General features: G+C 44.3%; 1 protein-coding gene across 1 annotated transcript in view; it reads right to left on the bottom strand.

The window, feature by feature from the left end:
* LOC306964115 (solute carrier organic anion transporter family member 4A1-like) overlaps positions 1-11466 on the bottom strand; it is a 28155-nt gene extending 16689 nt beyond the window's left edge. Inside the window, exons 1-2 of the mRNA XM_079558021.1 lie at positions 11342-11466; positions 596-1615 (exon numbers count right to left, since the gene is read on the bottom strand). Of these exons, the coding sequence (XP_079414147.1) occupies positions 596-1415 (820 nt within the window). The 5' untranslated portion in view covers positions 1416-1615; positions 11342-11466. The remainder of the gene's footprint in view (positions 1-595; positions 1616-11341) is intronic.
* Between the last annotated feature and the right edge of the window lie 6511 nt (positions 11467-17977).

Here is a 17977-nt window from a genome sequence, read left to right as displayed (position 1 = left end):
TTATTTATTTTTCCAGATTTTTCAAACTTTTTGCCTATTTTTTCCCAATTTGTGTAGACATTTTTTTTTATTAAAATAAATGTATTGATTTTTAAACTAATACTTCCCCCATTTTTTTTTTACACAATTTATTCCTTATTTTTTGCCACAATTTCTCCCATTTTCCTCGATTTTTTTTTTCCAAATTATTCCCAATTTTTCACACATTTCTTGACATTAGAGATGATGATATTGTAAATTTGCAGATTTTCTTAACATTGCTGTTCTGTTTTCTGGTTCTCGACGATGAACATTTTAGTATAGGTATCGTTCGGGTATCAATATCAAAAACCAAGTATTGTTAAAGTGCTTGTATGAAAAAAAAATGGAACGGAACTCAGCCCTGACTCTGTTGCTGATCCACTTTTGCACGCCCCCCCCCCACCCCCCGCGTTGCACATGAGCAAACCCTCTGTAAATGAGCCCCATGTCTATTGGGGTTGTTTTCGTCAGTAGTGATCCCTGCTGTCGTCATCCTTCTCATGGAAATATCAATAAACCATATCTGATTTCCTCTGAGCGTCCGCTTCCTGCAGAGCTTTGGTGCTGGACTCACCGATGTAGACGGGTGCGGAGCTGGACTGCACGTTCTGGTCGAGGTAGGTGACCCCTAAAGTGTAGAGGGGCGTGGCTCCGACGCCGTGCAGGAACTGGCTCAACATGAAGACGAGACAGTACCGCGAGAGCTTCCCCGCGCTCCCTCCGAACACGCCCTCCTCCAGTCCATCGCACAGGCTGCTGCTGTTCCCCGAGCACATGTCCCAGCTCTGCAGCGCGCTCACCTGGTACGGAGGGGTAGTGAAGTGTGGCAGAGCGAACACCAGAGAGCCCACGCCCATGATGACCATCCCCCAGCCCAGCCAGCGAGGCTTGTGTCCGTTACCCCCGAAGTAACTGGCGAAGGCCAGGCACACGCAGGCGGCGATGTCGTAGGAGCTGACGATGAGGCCGGTCTGGGAGCTGCTCAGGTCGAAGCGCCGCTCGATGGACGTGACCACGGTGTTGACGAGGCCGTTAATGAGCAAACCCTGGAGGAACGAGGCCACGGACAGAAAGAAGAGAACCCAGCGAGGAGTGTTAAACACCTGCAGAGCTCTGGGCCGCAGAGCCCCCCAGCCACACAGCTGCTCTGACTCCTGCTCTGTAGGACGGTGTCCTCGCTCACAGAGCTGACCCTGGAAGGACGTGGCTGCAGAGACGACAGCAGAATGAGCAGAGCCATCAGCTCCAACACTCTGGGGGCTTCTGGGAGCAGAGCCTAAGGAGCTGTGGCTCTGAGAGTCCACTCCAGGATCTCCATCTGGAGGATAGTCCTGCAGGTCCAGCAGCTCCTGCCTGGAGCTAAAGGAGGGGTCTGCATTGAGCAGCCCAGGCATGGGGCCCTCACGGGGCTCCGGGGCCTGACCACAGTAGAGTGTCGGGGACTTAGTCACAGTAAGAACAGGAGCTTTAAGGTTCAATCATCTCTGTCTGCAGCTGCTCTTCAACACAGTGATGGTTTTTCATATATATCAGAGTTATATCTCCTCTGAGCTGCAGGAAGAAGCTCCGCCCAATGACCCTGAACATGGAGAACCTGAAGAAGAGAAAAAACAGCATTAGAATAAAACGTAAAGAAACAGAGCTCAGCAGTGGGTCTGTTAGTCCTCGTGAGAACCGCTGTGAGGAGCATCAGACTCGCACTGAAAGGTGCAGAGACATGAGGCTCATCAAACTCTGAATATGTCATATATATATATATATATATATATATATATATATATATATATATATATATATATACACATCAATCATTAAATCACATACTGATAACTAGACACAAAGGAACAAGATCCTGAAATGAAAACCAGTTGGAATCACTCATTCTCAAAGGTTAAGGGTCTTCTAGGTTGAACATTCAATTATTTTTTTCTAAATGACATCCGTACGATAAAAGAGAAGTGCCAACATCAGAGACATGATTGTCTGTCATAAAAGGATCCAACATTTCTCCGACCGCAGCGCATTGAGGAAGTGAAGCTACGGCAGCAAACACGTTTATGCAAAACGTTTCAAACGACTAAGCGTCGCTGCTCGTTGCTCGTTCAGTCCCTGTTCAGACCAACTGTCCTGGATCTGGAAAGTTTGACTCAACTCGTGACTTCATTACTTTCTTTCCCTTCACTGTGTCTCTGTAATACACGTGCAGCTTTTATTTCCCTTTGTAGAGTCTCGTCGCGCCTGCTGTCAGTGACTGCACCACTGAGCTCACAGTGACCTGTATTTGTTTTGAACCTGGGAGGTTTCCTTTCACTGAAGCTTCTGAAACAATGGGGAAAGCTCTCGTCTATTTAAAGACTCCCAAAGACTGTAGGGAGTCTGAACAGTGTGAATACTGTCTGAACAGTGTGAGGAGCAAACAGCACTGTAACAATCACCTTTATGAGGTCTGTTCTCTGTGTTGATTTCATATATTTTACTTTTATTCACGACATTGGAGTTCATTTTACGTCATACGTTATATCAGAGAATGTCTTACACCAGGCAAGTCGCTTAAAGGGATATTTCGGGATTTTTGACATGAGGCGTAATTTCCAAGTTATCCAGAGTGTTGCTGATTTCTAGAGACATTTTTTTTGTAATTCAAGCAGTTCTTATATTTGAAGCGTTACGTGGCACTAGGCTAGTGCAAGGCTAGCGCATTTCCACGGTATCAGCTATCAGCTATAAACGTCTGTGTCGATAGAGTCATTTTAACCATTTTGTATTTAAAAGACCTTATATTTGAGCAGCATCAGCTTCGTGGTTGTATAAGCTACGTGGCGGCGGAGTGATCTGCTAGAAAAAAGTCCCTCAAAATGCGATCATTCATGCAGTGTTAATTTTGACAACATATTTTAATTTAGTCTTAGTCTTTTGATGAAAATGTAATTCGATTTTAGTCTAGTTTTAGTCAAAAAAGTCGACTAAAAATTCCAAGTAAATTTAGTCGACTAAATTTAAGACGAATTTAGTCGTTTACTTACTTAGTAGTTTACTTTGCATTGATAATATTCATTATAATCATATTTAATCTGCTTCATGGAGCTGCTCCACATGAACAAAGCTCAGAGCTGATCCTTTGGCAGATGATTTACATGATCTGAGGCTCTTTCAGACAGTCAGTAGAAGTTTGGATGATTTTAGTCTCTCCCTTTTATTTAGTCTTATTTTAGTCATAGTTTTAGTCTCATGAATAACTTTTAATTTAGTTTTAGTCGACGACATTAACACTGCATTCATGTGATGCAAGGTCAGTTATATTCCAAACATGATTTTATGGACACAGACATTTATATGGTTAGTCTGGTGTTATAAGTGATTTGCCTCAGGTGCACTGTGGAGCGGGTCAGACTGTTTTTTAATGCAGGCTAGCTGATACCATAGAAATGCGCTAGCCTTGCACTAGCCTAGCGCCACATAACTCTTCAAACATAAGAACTGCATGAATTACAAAAAAAAAAAAAAAATCTCCAGAAATCAGCAACACTGGATAACTAGGAAATGAGGCCCTATGTCAAAAATCCTGAAATATCCCTTTAAGAAAGTCTTGTGGTATCGGCTACTATCGGACATCGGTAAATACTCCAGTATCGTAGACTCTCTCTGCCCCCTCTGCTGTTCCTCATTTATTATTCATTCATGTTTCATTTAATCAGGTCACGTACGTTGCATGAGCTCATGTTACATTTTAGCTGAAGTTAAGACTCATTGTCCGTCCTGAGAAAAAAATCAAACATTAGTTAAAAACACAATATAAACCCCGCAGGAGGTCAGCGATGGCCACACCTCTGACCTCTGACCTCGTCCTCGTTGAGTCTCCCTGCAGTTCAGCGGTTAAACAGTTTCAGTGCCAAGTAAATAAGTATTTGCTTCACAAGGTCTGTCTGGGACAACCCGCTTAAATACACCGACCAAGACGTGTCGGCAAAGTCCAAAATCCAGTGTCACATTCCACGATGGGAGAGTGTGACCACAGCGCGAGGCTTTCTCCAGCACAGCCCAAGGATTCTCAGTGGGGTTAAGGGTTTTCTGAGTTGAACATTCATTTATGGTTTTCTGAATGACATCCGTACGATGCAAGAGAAGTGTCTGTAATACATGATCCTTTGAGGAAGTGAAGCGACGGCGACAAACTCTTCTTTGTGCTTCAGGTTCACAGGTTTATGCAAAGTCATTCACACGACTGCGTTGCTGCTCGTAGCCTGTTCTTACGCTGACGCAGAATTTTCTGGTACAACAAAGCAATAATAGATTCAGAAAACAGCAGCGGCTCATTCAGACTCTGACATTCAACTCTGTTCAGACACGCTGTACTTCCTCCATACTTAAAGTAGAATCGAGGCTTGTAAAAATCAGACAAAATACGGCCTTAATAAAGGAATAAAAAAACAAACAAACTGTGGTTATATTTATAATGTAGTGCAGTCAAAACAATTTAGCCCAAAAATCAATATTGCGATTTCGTTCCCCTCCCCCCCCATTTACTGTTTAGAACTTTTTGTTGCAAATACCTGAAACACAGCCTAAACTGAGACAATGTTATTGCAGACAGATTTATTGAAGTATTATTAACTTTTCTTATTTACTTTGGGATTTAACTGTAGAGTGCCGACGATCCAGACCATTTTTCGTGATATTTGTAGCACCACAGCGTATTCTATGTTATAACTATGGACACATGCTTTGGCTTGTTTGAAAGACGAGACTCTAAGCTCTCTGTAGGTGAAAAAAAGTTTAATTCTATGTGCCTCTGTTCCTGAGAAATCTAAGCTTAACAGAGGCTAAATTTGATCAAAATCACAGATTTTTCTGATTAACTCCTCTATCTCCTCCTCCTCTCTCCAACTCTCTCCTCCTCTCTTCAACTCTCTCCTCCTCTCTCCAACTCTCTCCTCCTCCTCTCTCCAACTCTCTCCTCCTCTCTCCAACTCTCTCCTCCTCCTCTCTCCAACTCTCTCCTCCTCTCTCCAACTCTCTCCTCCTCCTCTCTCCAACTCTCTCCTCCTCTCTCCAACTCTCTCCTCCTCTCTCCAACTCTCTCCTCCTCCTCTCTCCAACTCTCTCCAACTCTCTCCTCCTCCTCTCTCCAACTCTCTCCTCCTCCTCTCTCCAACTCTCTCCTCCTCTCTCCAACTCTCTCCTCCTCCTCTCTCCAACTCTCTCCTCCTCTCTCCAACTCTCTCCTCCTCCTCTCTCCAACTCTCTCCTCCTCTCTCCAACTCTCTCCTCCTCTCTCCAACTCTCTTCTCCTCCTCTCTCCAACTCTCTCCTCCTCCTCTCTCCAACTCTCTCCTCCTCTCTCCAACTCTCTCCTCCTCTCTCCAACTCTCTTCTCCTCCTCTCTCCAACTCTCTCCTCCTCTCTCCAACTCTCTCCTCCTCTCTCCAACTCTCTCCTCCTCTCTTCTCTTCTCTCCAACTCTCTCCAACTGTCTTCTCCTCTTTCCCCTCCCCTCTTTCCTCTGGCACTAGCGTTATGTGAAGAGGCAAATGCCTAAATATCTCAGTTTCATGTCAGTTTTCAACGACAACATTGTTTTGAACGTTTTGAAACACTGTGTGTTATCGATGTCTTTTCATGGCGTGTGCATTTAAACAGCCTGGTTCTCAGATTGAAGACTTTATCAGGATGCTTCTCAGTCGTCCTTGGGCCGATTTTAACCATTTAAAAACTCAGAGAAATGTTAAAATCTCAACTGTTTCGATCTTTCCATGGGAAACTACAAAATCACACATAAAGTGTATTAGAGTGTCTAGTTTCGCAATAAAAAAACAACACAAAAACAAGTTTCCGTTTTTGGCACTCAACATGTTAAATATAGTAGCCTACTAGCCCACATTGAATATACAGTAGGTTTCTTTTAGGAGCATTTCTTATTTGCATCTTAACTGTGTTTTTAATAACAGCAAGAACAGAATAGTGTTAACTGCTATGGCATCGATATTGGTATTGGGTTTTTGTTCCAGATTTTAGTCTCGACTCGGGCTGTTTGCAGGATGTCTCTTCGTCTCCATTCTCTCTGAGTCGTAAACAAAAGCCTAAAGGCGTCTGATGAAACAGCTCTCACCTGAACAGAACAGATCCCCTTTCACTGCTCCACTTTCAAACAAAGCCGTGACACCACAGTCTGAAAACAGGACGAGTTTCGGACGTCTAGAGTTTACAGAAAAAGGGAATATTTAACCTCTTAACCCCCACTTTAACCGAGCGCAGCTTAACCCAAACGCTTGACCGGAGCTGCACCAGTGTAAAGCCTCATTATATTTATTTATTTGTGTGAACAGTCAACATGTAATGCACCACACCACAGCATTTACAGCCAAGGCTAATTTACAATGTCATGCATTTGAAAGCTAAGACCTACACCACTGACCTTTTTTCTTGCAGCGCTGTCATCACGTTTTTGTGGCCATTTTGTCACTTCTTTGTCACTTTGTTGTCATACTACCGTGGACATGTACTCTGTGAAACAGTTTTTAACAGTAGTGTAAAGGAACAGGTCACCATTTTTAAATACTGAGACATGTTCTTACCTGAGCTTAGACGAGTTGATGTGTACATGTCAGGTCTTTACGCGTGAGCTCAGTCACATAAACAGAGCAGATGGCGTTAGCATTTAGCCTCTCCTCCTCTATGGATCCAAACGGTGGTAGTTAGAAGTGACCAAGCTCTTCCACGATATTGCAATATTACTACGCCTTGCATAGATAGAGAGGAGAGGTTAAATGCTAACGGCGTCTGTGGTCTCTTTATGTGGCTGAGCTCACGCGTGAAGACCAGGCAGGTACACATCAACTCGTCTAAGCTCAGGTAAGAACATACAGTATCTCCTGGCCTGTTCCTTTAAGATCGTAGTAGAGACACACTCTCGGTCGTCTCGCTCTCTCCCCGGTCGCCTCGCTCTCCCTGGATGCCTCGCTCTCTCCCGGTCCCCTCGCTCTCTCCCCTGTCCCCTTGCTCTCTCCCTGGTCCCCTCGCTCTCTCCCCGGTCCCCTCGCTTTCTCCCCCGACGCCTCGCTCTCTCCCCTGTCCCCTTGCTTTCTCCCTGGTCCCCTCGCTCTCTCCCCGGTCCCCTCGCTTTCTCCCCCGACGCCTCGCTCTCTCCCCGGATGCCTCGCTCTCTCCCGGTCCCCTCGCTCTCTCCCCGGTCGCCTCGCTCTCTCCCCGGACACCTCGCTCTCTCCCCGGTCGTCTCGCTCTCTCCCCGGACACCTCGCTCTCTCCCCGGACGCCTCGCTCTCTCCCCGGACGCCTCGCTCTCCCCGGACGCCTCGCTCTCTCCCCGGACGCCTCGCTCTCTCCCCGGACGCCTCGCTCTCTCCCCGGTCGCCTCGCTCTCTCCCCGGACGCCTCGCTCTCTCCCCGGACGCCTCGCTCTCTCCCCGGTCGCCTCGCTCTCTCCCCGGACGCCTCGCTCTCTCCCCGGTCCCCTCGCTCTCTCCCCGGTCGCCTCGCTCTCTCCCCGGTCCCCTCGCTCTCTCCCCGGTCGCCTCGCTCTCTCCCCGGTCGCCTCGCTCTCTCCCCGGTCCCCTCGCTCTCTCCCCCAACGCCTCGCTCTCTCCCCCGACGCCTCGCTCTCTCCCCGGATGCCTCGCTCTCTCCCCCGACGCCTCGCTCTCTCCCCCGACGCCTCGCTCTCTCCCTGGTCCCCTCGCTCTCTCCCCGGTCCCCTCGCTCTCTCCCCGGTCCCCTCGCTCTCTCCCTGGTCCCCTCGCTCTCTCCCCGGACTCCTCGCTCTCTACCCGGATGCCTCGCTCTCTCCCCTGTCCCCTTGCTCTCTCCCTGGTCCCCTCGCTCTCTCCCCGGTCCCCTCGCTTTCTCCCCCGACGCCTCGCTCTCTCCCCAGATGCCTCACTCTCTCCCCGGTCCCCTCGCTTTCTCCCCCGACGCCTCGCTCTCTCCTCAGATGCCTCGCTCTCTCCCCGGTCCCCTCGCTCTCTCCCCCGACGCCTCGCTCTCTCCCCGGTCCCCTCGCTTTCTCCCCCGACGCCTCGCTCTCTCCTCAGATGCCTCGCTCTCTCCCCGGTCCCCTCGCTCTCTCCCCCGACGCCTCGCTCTCTCCCCGGTCGTCTCGCTCTCTCCCCGGTCCCCTCGCTCTCTCCCCGGTCCCCTCGCTCTCTCCCCGGTCCCCTCGCTCTCTCCCCGGTCGCCTCGCTCTCTCCCCGGTCCCCTCGCTCTCTCCCCGGTCCCCTCGCTCTCTCCCCGGTCCCCTCGCTCTCTCCCCGGTCCCCTCGCTCTCTCCCCGGTCCCCTCGCTCTCTCCCCGGTCGCCTCACTCTCTCCCTGGTCCCCTCGCTCTCTCCCCGGACGCCTCGCTCTCTCCCCGGACGCCTCGCTCTCTCCCTGGTCCCCTCGCTCTCTCCCCGGACGCCTCGCTCTCTCCCCGGTCACCTCGCTCTCTCTAGATGGCTTGTGATTTGGTGTTTTCTTGCAACGTAGATTTCCAAGAGTTACAAAACTGTAGAACGGTGGCTGAAGCAGCAATGAACGACACAAACCGAGCGTCATATTTTCTGTTCTAGTATCCTTTTTCAAGGCAGTATTTTATCCATGAATCCATGGAAAAAAGGCTCAGAGCCAGATGCTCTGTCTGCTCCGCTCACTGCCTCAGCTGAGAGGGGGACAGGGGGACGCACACAGTTCAGTTACATTTAAAGAGAAGGGGACATCGCCCAACCCTACCACAGCACATCCCACTGATGGATGTAAACCAGTCTTCTATGGATCATTCATGTTTGCATTGCATCTGTCTGTCTGTCTGTCTGTCTGTCTGTCTGTCTACAGTATCTATGAATGAATGAATGAATGAATGAATGAATGAATGAATGAATGAATGAATGAATGAATGAATGAATGAATGAATGAATCAATCAATCAATCAATCAATCAATCAATCAATCAATCAATCAATCAATCAATCAATCAATCAATCAATCAATCAATCAATCAATCAATCTTACACCACCCTAAATATGATTTGATCTTTTCATCACTTTTTTGTTGTGTTTTCGTAGTATTTTCATCTCGTTTTTGTTGCTTTTTTTTTTTCAAAAAGCTTTTTGATTAGAGTAAAGCCAAATTGGAGAACATGTGCTTGGCTCTAGTGGGGGTTAAGAGGTTGACGATATCTCTAAAGGGTTACCATCTGAGAGAACGATTACAGGAATCTGGGTTTCAGAATCAGACGTTTCCAAAACCCACGATAAGCTTCAGGAGGAGCCGGTCACGAACAGCACAGTCTCAGTCGGGTGTATAACTGAGGAAGAGGAGGCTGTTTTCCCGCTCCGGCCTCATCTGTGTGAGAAGTGGGTCAAACATCTCGTATGAAACGCCGTCGCTCTGCACAATAACGATCTGCGCCGACACAACGGGGAAATAAAACTCAGCCCAAAACACAGAGAGAGACAGAATCAGACAATCAGGAGCCTTATTAACATCTCACCAGGACCTCGTTTCAGACCTTTAGGTTTGGACCAGCTCCACCATGAGCCTTTATCGCATTGAAATTCATGTTTATTGACTAATTTTGACAGTTGAACAGACTATTGTGCATGTGAGAGCTTAAACAACGTTTTGGAGCGAACGACCATTAGACTGAGAATCAACATCAGTTTAGATCAACAAGATCTATTCACTTGGAAATGGTCGTCTACATGTACTTAATCATTTGCAAAGATGTGCTGGGACACTGAGACATGGACTTAGACATTTGCAATTTGATGAAATTCATGAGAAATTCAATTCTGTTGTGAACAATTGCCAAGTGGTTTGGAGATTTGTCCATGTTGTTTTGAGAATGTCATTTCTGTTTCAAGAAATGAGCCAAACCAATGGAGAAAAAGTGCAACAGTTTGAGCTGCTGCGGTGGCCGAGCCTCACAGGGCTGAGGTCACTTTCCTGTAGAGTCTGTTGACAGTAAACTTCAAAGGAAAAGGAAAAGTGCAGCAACTTTGTAATGATTGTTGTAAACTTTTTGATACAAGCGGCCGAAATGACTTTCCTTCGCAGGGTGGCTGGGCGCAGCCTTCGAGATCGGGTGAGGAGCTCAGTTACCCGGGAGGAGCTCGGAGTAGAGTCGCTGCTCCATCACGTCAAAAGGAGCAGCTGAGGTGGCAAGGGCATCTGTTCCGGATGCCTCCTGGCCGCCTCCGACGGGAGGTGTTCCAGGCGTGTCCTATTGGGAGGAGGCCTCTTGGAAGGCCCAGGACACGCTGGTGGGACTATGTCTCTGGCCTGGTGTCTTGGGGTCCCCCCAGGACAGCTAGGGGAGGTGTGCGTCTATCGGGAAGTCTGGGCATCTCTGCTGAGACTGCTGCCTCCGCGACCCGGCCCCGGATAATGCGGAAGAAAATATTTGGATGGACGGGTCATTTATAGTAAAGGCCGTTTTCTCACATTGTGGCAACAACATCATCTACACTTTAGTCGCTCCACAAGACTCCTACTCAACTGCATTTGGAAGATTTTTTCACAATATTCAATATCTAATTCCTTACAGATTTATTGAGGATTGAAAAAACAGTAACAGTGAAACCACACCTGGCTCTGTCCACTAATTTAGATGGACAAATATCGGCACATTGTTGCGTTTAAAGCATTTTCAAAACATTCATTTTGACATTTGACACAACATTGTGTCCTAACTTTCCAGAACAGAACATTCTGTGACCTGTTTCTTCCTGAGTGTGTGATCTGGGGCCAAAACAAGCAAAAATTCAAAGCTGATCTTCATGTATCACATATCAAACACATAGTCCCACTTTCACTCCTGTTTCCCTCTTCTTCTGCTGCTGTTGTTCTAAACCTCAGTCCCTCAGTCCCCTAGTTCTTATGTCTCTCTCTTGTTGCATCTGACTTGCGCCCCCTCCTCACTCATATTTCAATAACAAGGAGCACCTTATTTCACGCGTAAAACGACACGGAAAACACTGCCTTTTTTACGCAAACGTTACGCTCTGTGGCCCCGAATGAACTTGACACAAAGCTGCGGAGGTGATCAGAGAAAACCCGCCTGTGGTGAGCACCGAGCGGCTTCCCTCTTCACCCGAGCGTCCCCCGGAGGAAACAAACAAACAAACAAACAAACGCAGACCGGATTGACGGGGAATAACGGGGGAGGCGTTTCTGTCGGATCAATGGATGTTTTCGTCGGGATTACGCGCCGTTTGCAGGTGAGCATCGAGGGGACGCAGGTGCACGGCCGTGTCCGAGCCCCGGGGATGGAGAGGCCGTGTCTTTCCCACGTTTTACGCGAAAGGTTCGATAAAAGACTGAAATCTCACCTGGAAATGACCGCTTTGAGCCGCGCACCGGAGCCGTCATGGTCCTGCTTATTGTGAGGATTTGATCTCTCTCTCTCTCTCTCTCTCTCTCTCTCTCTCTCTCTCTCTCGCTCTCTCTCTCTCTCGCTCTCTCTCGCTCTCTCTCTCTCGCTCTCTCATTGGAGGATGAGCGATGACGCAGCCACGCCAGTGAAAGCGCTAATCCCGGCGCGCTCTGGCACGCATGCGCTCGTGTGTGTGTCGGTGCTGTTTCTCGCGCCCTGAATAAAAATAGCAAATGAACCTCAGCTAAGAGGAGAGTCAGCAGGTGAAGATGTTCAGGTCTTTGGACCAGGGTGATTTCTTCACCATTTTACCCGAACTTACCCAAATCTAAAACGCTTCTTGACTGGAGAGCAACAGTACATGCTTCAATTTTTGTCACTATTTTGTCTTTTTTTTTTTTTTTTTTTTTGTCGTTTTGTGTCATTTCTTTGTAATTTTTTCGTCATGTTTTTGTTATTTCTTTCTAATTTTTTAGTCATTTCTTTCTCACTTTTTAGTTTTTTTTGCCATGTTTTTTTTTTTTTTTTTTGTCATTTTCTGGGTCATTTTTTAGTAATTTCTTTGTAATTTTTTTGTCGCTTCTTAGTCTTTTTTGGGGTCTTTTTTAGTATTTTTTTAAGTAATTTTCTGGGTCATTTTTTTGTATTTTCTTTGTCATTTTTGGTAATTGTTTAGTCATATTCAGGGTCATTTATTTTTAAAAAAAATTTAGTCATTTTTTGTAATTTCTTTCTCATTTTTTTGTCATTTCTTTGTCTTTATTGGTAGTTTTTTAGTAATTTTTTAAAATAATTGTTTTCTCACTTTTTAGTCTTTTTTATTTTTTGTCATGTTTTTGTCATTTAAAAAAAAAAATCTTTGTCATTTTTTGCTATTTATTTCTCATTTGTCTCTTTTTTGTAATTTTTTGTCATGTTTTTGTCATTTTTGGTATTTTTTTAGTCATTTTCTGGGTAATTTTTATTTGTCATTTTTCTTGCATTTCTTTCACACTTTTTAGTTATGTTTTTGGTCTTTTTAGTATTTTTTTGGTAATTTTCTGGGTCATTTTTTAGTCATTTTTTGTCATTTCTTTCTCACTTTTTAGTCTTTTTTTTGTCTTTTTTAGTCTTTTTTTGTAATTTTCTGGGTCATTTTTTAGTATTTTCTTTGTCATTTTGTTGTCATTTTTGGTAATTGTTTAGTCATTTTCAGGGTCATTTATTTTTAAAATTTTTAGTAATTTTTTTTGTCATTTCTTTCTAATGTTTTTGTCATTTCTTTGTCTTTTTTGTAATTTTTTAGTCATTTTTTGTAATTTCTTTCGCACTTTATAGTCTTTTTTATTTTTTGTCATGTTTTTGTCATTTAAAAAAAAAAATCTTTGTCATTTATTAGTCTTTTTTGTCATTTATTTGTCATTTTCTAGTCTTTTTTTTAATTTTTGGTCATGTTTTTGTAATTTTGGGTATTTTTTTTGTCATTTTCTGGGTAATTTTTTTTGTCATTTTTCTTCATGTTTTTGATCTTCTTAGTATTTTTGGGGGGAAATTTTCTAGGTAATTTTTTAGTATTTTCTTTGTCATTTTTAGTCATGTTTTTGTCATTTTTTATTATTTTTTTTGGTAATTTTCTGTGTCATTTTTTAGTCGCTTTTTAGTCATTTTTTTGTCATTTCTTTCTCACTTTTTAGTCATTTCTTTGTCTTTTTTGGTACTTTTTTAGTATTGTTTTGTAATTTCTTTCTCACTTTTTAGTCTTTTATTTTTTGTCATGTTTTTGTCATTTAAAAGTCATTTTTGATCATTTCTTTATCATTTTTTTAGTCTTTTATTTAGCAATGTTTTGTCACTTCTTTCACTTTTTTGTCATTTTTTTGCCACTTTTGTATTTTTTTTTGTAAAATGTGCTAGTTTCAGGCAGGAAGAGGTTTTGACATAAGACTGGAACAAAACAAAAATAAATCTTTAATCTTCACAGTAACATGTTTAATTATTACTTGAGGTGGGTAGTACTCAGTTACATTTACTCAAGTACATGTCGGGTGAATTCAGGTCATTTTGGACAGCATAAGCAAATGGCCTGTTGCTTCTGTTCTAAAGAGTCAATATCCTTGCAGTTTGGGGGAGTTTATTATAAGGACTAATAAAGTTTTACCCTGAGACCTGAAGTGTGTGAAGAGGGGCAAGGTGGCGACATCTGGTGGTGGTCTCACACACTGCACGTCGATCTGCTTTGTATGAAAAGGAGGAAACGACGAGGCTCTCTGGACCCAAGGAGATGGTTCCAGAGCCAGCAGATTCTTATGTGTTTAGCAGAGCGCCTTTACTGTAGGAAACTCCAGGAGTAGAGCTCGGTTGCATTTCTTTCAATACGATACTTTCGATACCGATACTAAAATATTTGTCGTTGTGTAGAGTGCACAACATCTGGTGCATCTACAAGAAATGTGTGAAAAATGGGGGGAGAAATTGTGGCAAAAATAAGGAATAAATGGGGAATGAAAGTAAGTAAAAACAACTGTTGGATCTGCCCAAATCACATTGCACCAGCCCCTCTGGCGCCCCCTGCAGGTGGTGGGTCCACAGAAGGACGGCCTCATGATTAACCGGGCCTGTTGGTCTCTCATAAGGGGCTTCTGAACCGCTCTTTGTCTGACCCGTCACCGAGGACCTGTTTGCCAGGGGAGACCCTACCAGGGGCACGAAGCCCCCGACAACAGAGCTCCAGGATCATTCAGGTGCTCAAACCCTCCACCACGTTAAGGTGGCGGTTACAGGAGGGGATTATTATTATTACCTACTTTTGATACCAGACGTACTTGATGACCTGCAGCAGCCGTCGGAGGAAGTGATGTGAACACGTATGGAAGATGCGGTCAGTGTTGCTTTTGATGTTCAGGTTATGGTTATGGTATTCCTCCACTGTCTCACTAGTTTGTCATTTTCTTCAGTATAAAGATACATTCTTTCTTCTTGAGTGACGTAGCGTCTGCGAAAAGTCACCTCTTCAGCTTCGGCACAAACGTAAACAGGAGGAGCGTTTTCTCCCTGGAAATATTACAGTCACTGTTTGAGTTTGTGTCAGATAAAGAAAACAGCGAGGCCACGAAAGGTGAACCGCGTTATAGTGAGGGACTGTCGTCACTGTTTGAGTTTGTGTCGGATAAAGATGATAGTGTTAAGGTTCACTGCTCACTCTGTGCTGACAAAGTCTTATCGAGCTTCAAAGACACTGCAGCACATTGAGAAACATTTAGAGCTGCAGCTCGGCACAGTCAGACTTACAGACACCAGCAGGGGGCGGCAGAGGGCTGATGCAGGAGGAGGCGGTCTGTCCATCTTCGTGGAAATTCCGCTGCATGAGGTGAACAGCAGCATTAAAGTGAATCAGACTCAGTGGTCTATATGCACGGTGTCCCTCGTGACCTCTTCCTGGTCAGTGAGATTGGTGCTGTAACTTCCTGTCCCGTGTCTTTGACGTTCAAAATGAGCAGGTCCCAAACAAATGATGAGATACCACAGGATTGAGTAGAGGACATAGGCCGCTTCTGAAACGAGCAGATTGGTAAGAGGTAGGGATGCACCGATACCACTTTTTCTAAAACCGATACGAGTACGAGTACTTGGATTTAAGTACTCGGCGATACCGTATACCGATAAAAGTACAAGGCATTTTCTTCAACATTTTTCACAGGAGATTGGTTTGTAATTAATACATGTACTCATTTTAAGAGCAGTTATATTATAATTGTGCTGATGCCATTTATTTATTTATTTTTTATTTTCATTCAATATAATTTTTCATTTTTATTGCACCGTCCATCATAGACAGAAAAGCCCATGTCCAAAAGCTCCCCAATGCCTGTGCTTTATTCATTTATGTATTTTTATTTAACAATAGTATTGAGATGTTACTTAAATGGTCTCTTTTCGTCTTTACTTCAGCTCCGTGTAGATTTTCTCGTGTGTTTGTAGCAACTTAGCGAGTAGCTACAGCATTTTTACTGTTCTGCTGCAGCTCATTTTGGCTCAATATGGACATGCTGTATCTCTTTACGTTGGATTTTCTGAGGACTTTTTAGTCGCTGGGTTAGTTTTTCAGATGAATAAACCCCTGGGCATAAAACGGCGTCAGAATGGCCAAAACCGGTAGCCGCGAGTTAGCAACGTTAGCCTGTATGTTGTAAACACTGCAGACGCTGCAGCACTAACAACATTAAGCTCTGGTTAAATCCAGCACAGACTCTGATTTAGAGAGCGCAGTCTGTAATAAAGTCAGCTCTATGTGGAATATTGTGTTTCCACTTCCAGTTTGTTGCTATTTTCTCTCCTCAGCTGAGAGGTCACGTCAAATGATATCGGTTTCTGGTATCGGGACCTCATGAATGAATGCGAGTATGAGTAAAAGCATGTGGTATCGGCCCGATACCCGATACTGGTATCGGTATCGGTGCATCCCTAGTAAGAGGTCTTACGCCAAACTGGATGTGCGTCAGCCTCCGCCATGATAAGAAGCGTCCGAATTCGGGCGTTCTGCTTTAGTCACATCTCAACTTTTACTCGCTGTCCTTTACCAAATATTGAGCTGATGCTTCATTTCTGAGGGACCGGCTCAGTTTTAATGGGAAGAGATAACGGAGAGGAAGGACAATGCTGGGTTTACTGTCCAGGCGGAAATCACACGGGGTCACTGTGCAAATAGCCCATAACAGTAATGTGTATGTGAATCTGACCACTAGAGTGCCCTCCAGTGGTCAGATACACAAACTACAGTAGACTAATGTCACTATAATAAACACTAAACTAAACCTACTATAATAAAGAGTCATGAGTAATACAGCTTAGTTTCTTTCAAAACAAAGTAATCAGTAAAGTCACTGTATTGGTCAGATTACTTTTTCAGTAATCTGTGGCAACACTGATTATAGACCTGCAGCAGCTGAATATAACAAACGTGATGTAAAAGTAGCTCAGTGCTGCCCCCCCCTGGTGACGACATAAACAACTCCACGGCAGCAACAGACTCAACAGGACGTGATGCAGTTTTACACTTTTATTTATTCTTCACAACACAAAGCAAACGGAAACATTCACAAAGCTTTAAAGTCAACGTATCCTCCAAAATCCACTTTTCTGAGCATGTTCCCTCAGTATTTCACTACATTCACTTTGTCTTGAGTTCATCCTCGGACAAAACTGTTAAATTTAGCTGTTTCTTCTTCTACGGCGTCAGCGCTTCGTTCTGGACTTCCTGATTATAATTGTGTTATTTTTAAAACCCCAAAAGTCCATAATCCGACATTACATTTGTTTATGTTATTCCTCCATCAGATTTTCAATAAAAGCTCTTTACAACAACTATGGACAGATCCAGCTTTTTGCTTACGATACCGATACTGGGGGTTTGAGTATCTGCCGATATCCGATACTAACCGATACCCAGAGGCTTCATTAAAAGTGTCTCTGAGTGAATAGCCGTCTTTTATCCATTTTTTCCAGTATTGGCTCCGATATCCGACACCAGTATTGGATCGGTGAATCCCTAACAACAACCAGAACTGACAATAACACTGTACTAAACAGAAATAAAATACACATTATTGTAAATCCTCTCAAAAATATGAATCATAAAAGTTTAAAGACACAAAGTTACTAAAACATGACATCATTATTCATGAGAAAATGCAGAAAACTTTTTTTTATGATCCCCATAGTTACCGCACGGCTCATTATCTCCATCGATCTTATGAACTCCAATTCTTTCTTTGTAAAGGTTTTTAAAGAGTAATCATCTGGACCGCGTTGTTTTCAGCTGAAGACGTCCTGCAACGAGTTCGTCTGATCGGTTTCCTCTGACGCTCACGTCTCTGTCACAAAACACACCAGAGGTTAGTCCTGATCTAGACCTGGTTTAGTCCTGGTTTAGTCCTGATCTAGACCTGGTTTAGTCCTGGTTTAGTCCTGGTTTAGTCCTGGTTTAGACCTGGTTTAGGCCTGGTTTAGACCTGGTTTTGTCCTGGTTTAGACCTGGTTTTGTCCTGGTTTAGACCTGGTTTAGTCCTGGTTTAGTCCTGGTTTAGAACTGGTTTAGACCTGGTTTAGACCTGGTTTTGTCCTGGTTTAGTGCCTCGTAGTTGAGGGACATGGAGATGGGGAAGTGGGAGAACAGCTCCTTCTCAGCAAGTCTGCATCGACACCACACTTAACAGGTGTGTGTTACACCGCAGAGCAGTCCCACGAGCAACACACCGAACAACTTCAGTTCCGCGTTTATTTAGGAGCATCTAAGTGTTAATTTGAACAACTTTATCGTCATATAGACATGTATTAATGAAAAACAAAACGACAGTGAGACTTAATATGATTTTATTGGGAGAAGAAAAGTTCTCACTTGTGAGTTTGAAGAAGCTAAATTATATAATGTAAATACGACATATTTGAATCTGAATTACTTTGTAAACTCATAAGAGAACCTTTTATGTATTTAAAAGTTATAGTTATTTTAAGTTAAAAAAGTTATTTTTGCCACATTATGGGCTGTGCAGTTCGTGGGGAAGAGGGAGAGTGCGTCTGAAAGTCACAGCTCGAATTTCTCTGTTAAGTGAACCTC

Source organism: Gobius niger (assembly GCF_951799975.1).
Source record: "Gobius niger genome assembly, chromosome: 6".
Taxonomy (NCBI): Eukaryota; Metazoa; Chordata; class Actinopteri; order Gobiiformes; family Gobiidae; genus Gobius; species Gobius niger.
Note: the sequence above shows the minus strand (reverse complement) of the source record. Positions and strands in the feature narration are given on the sequence as shown.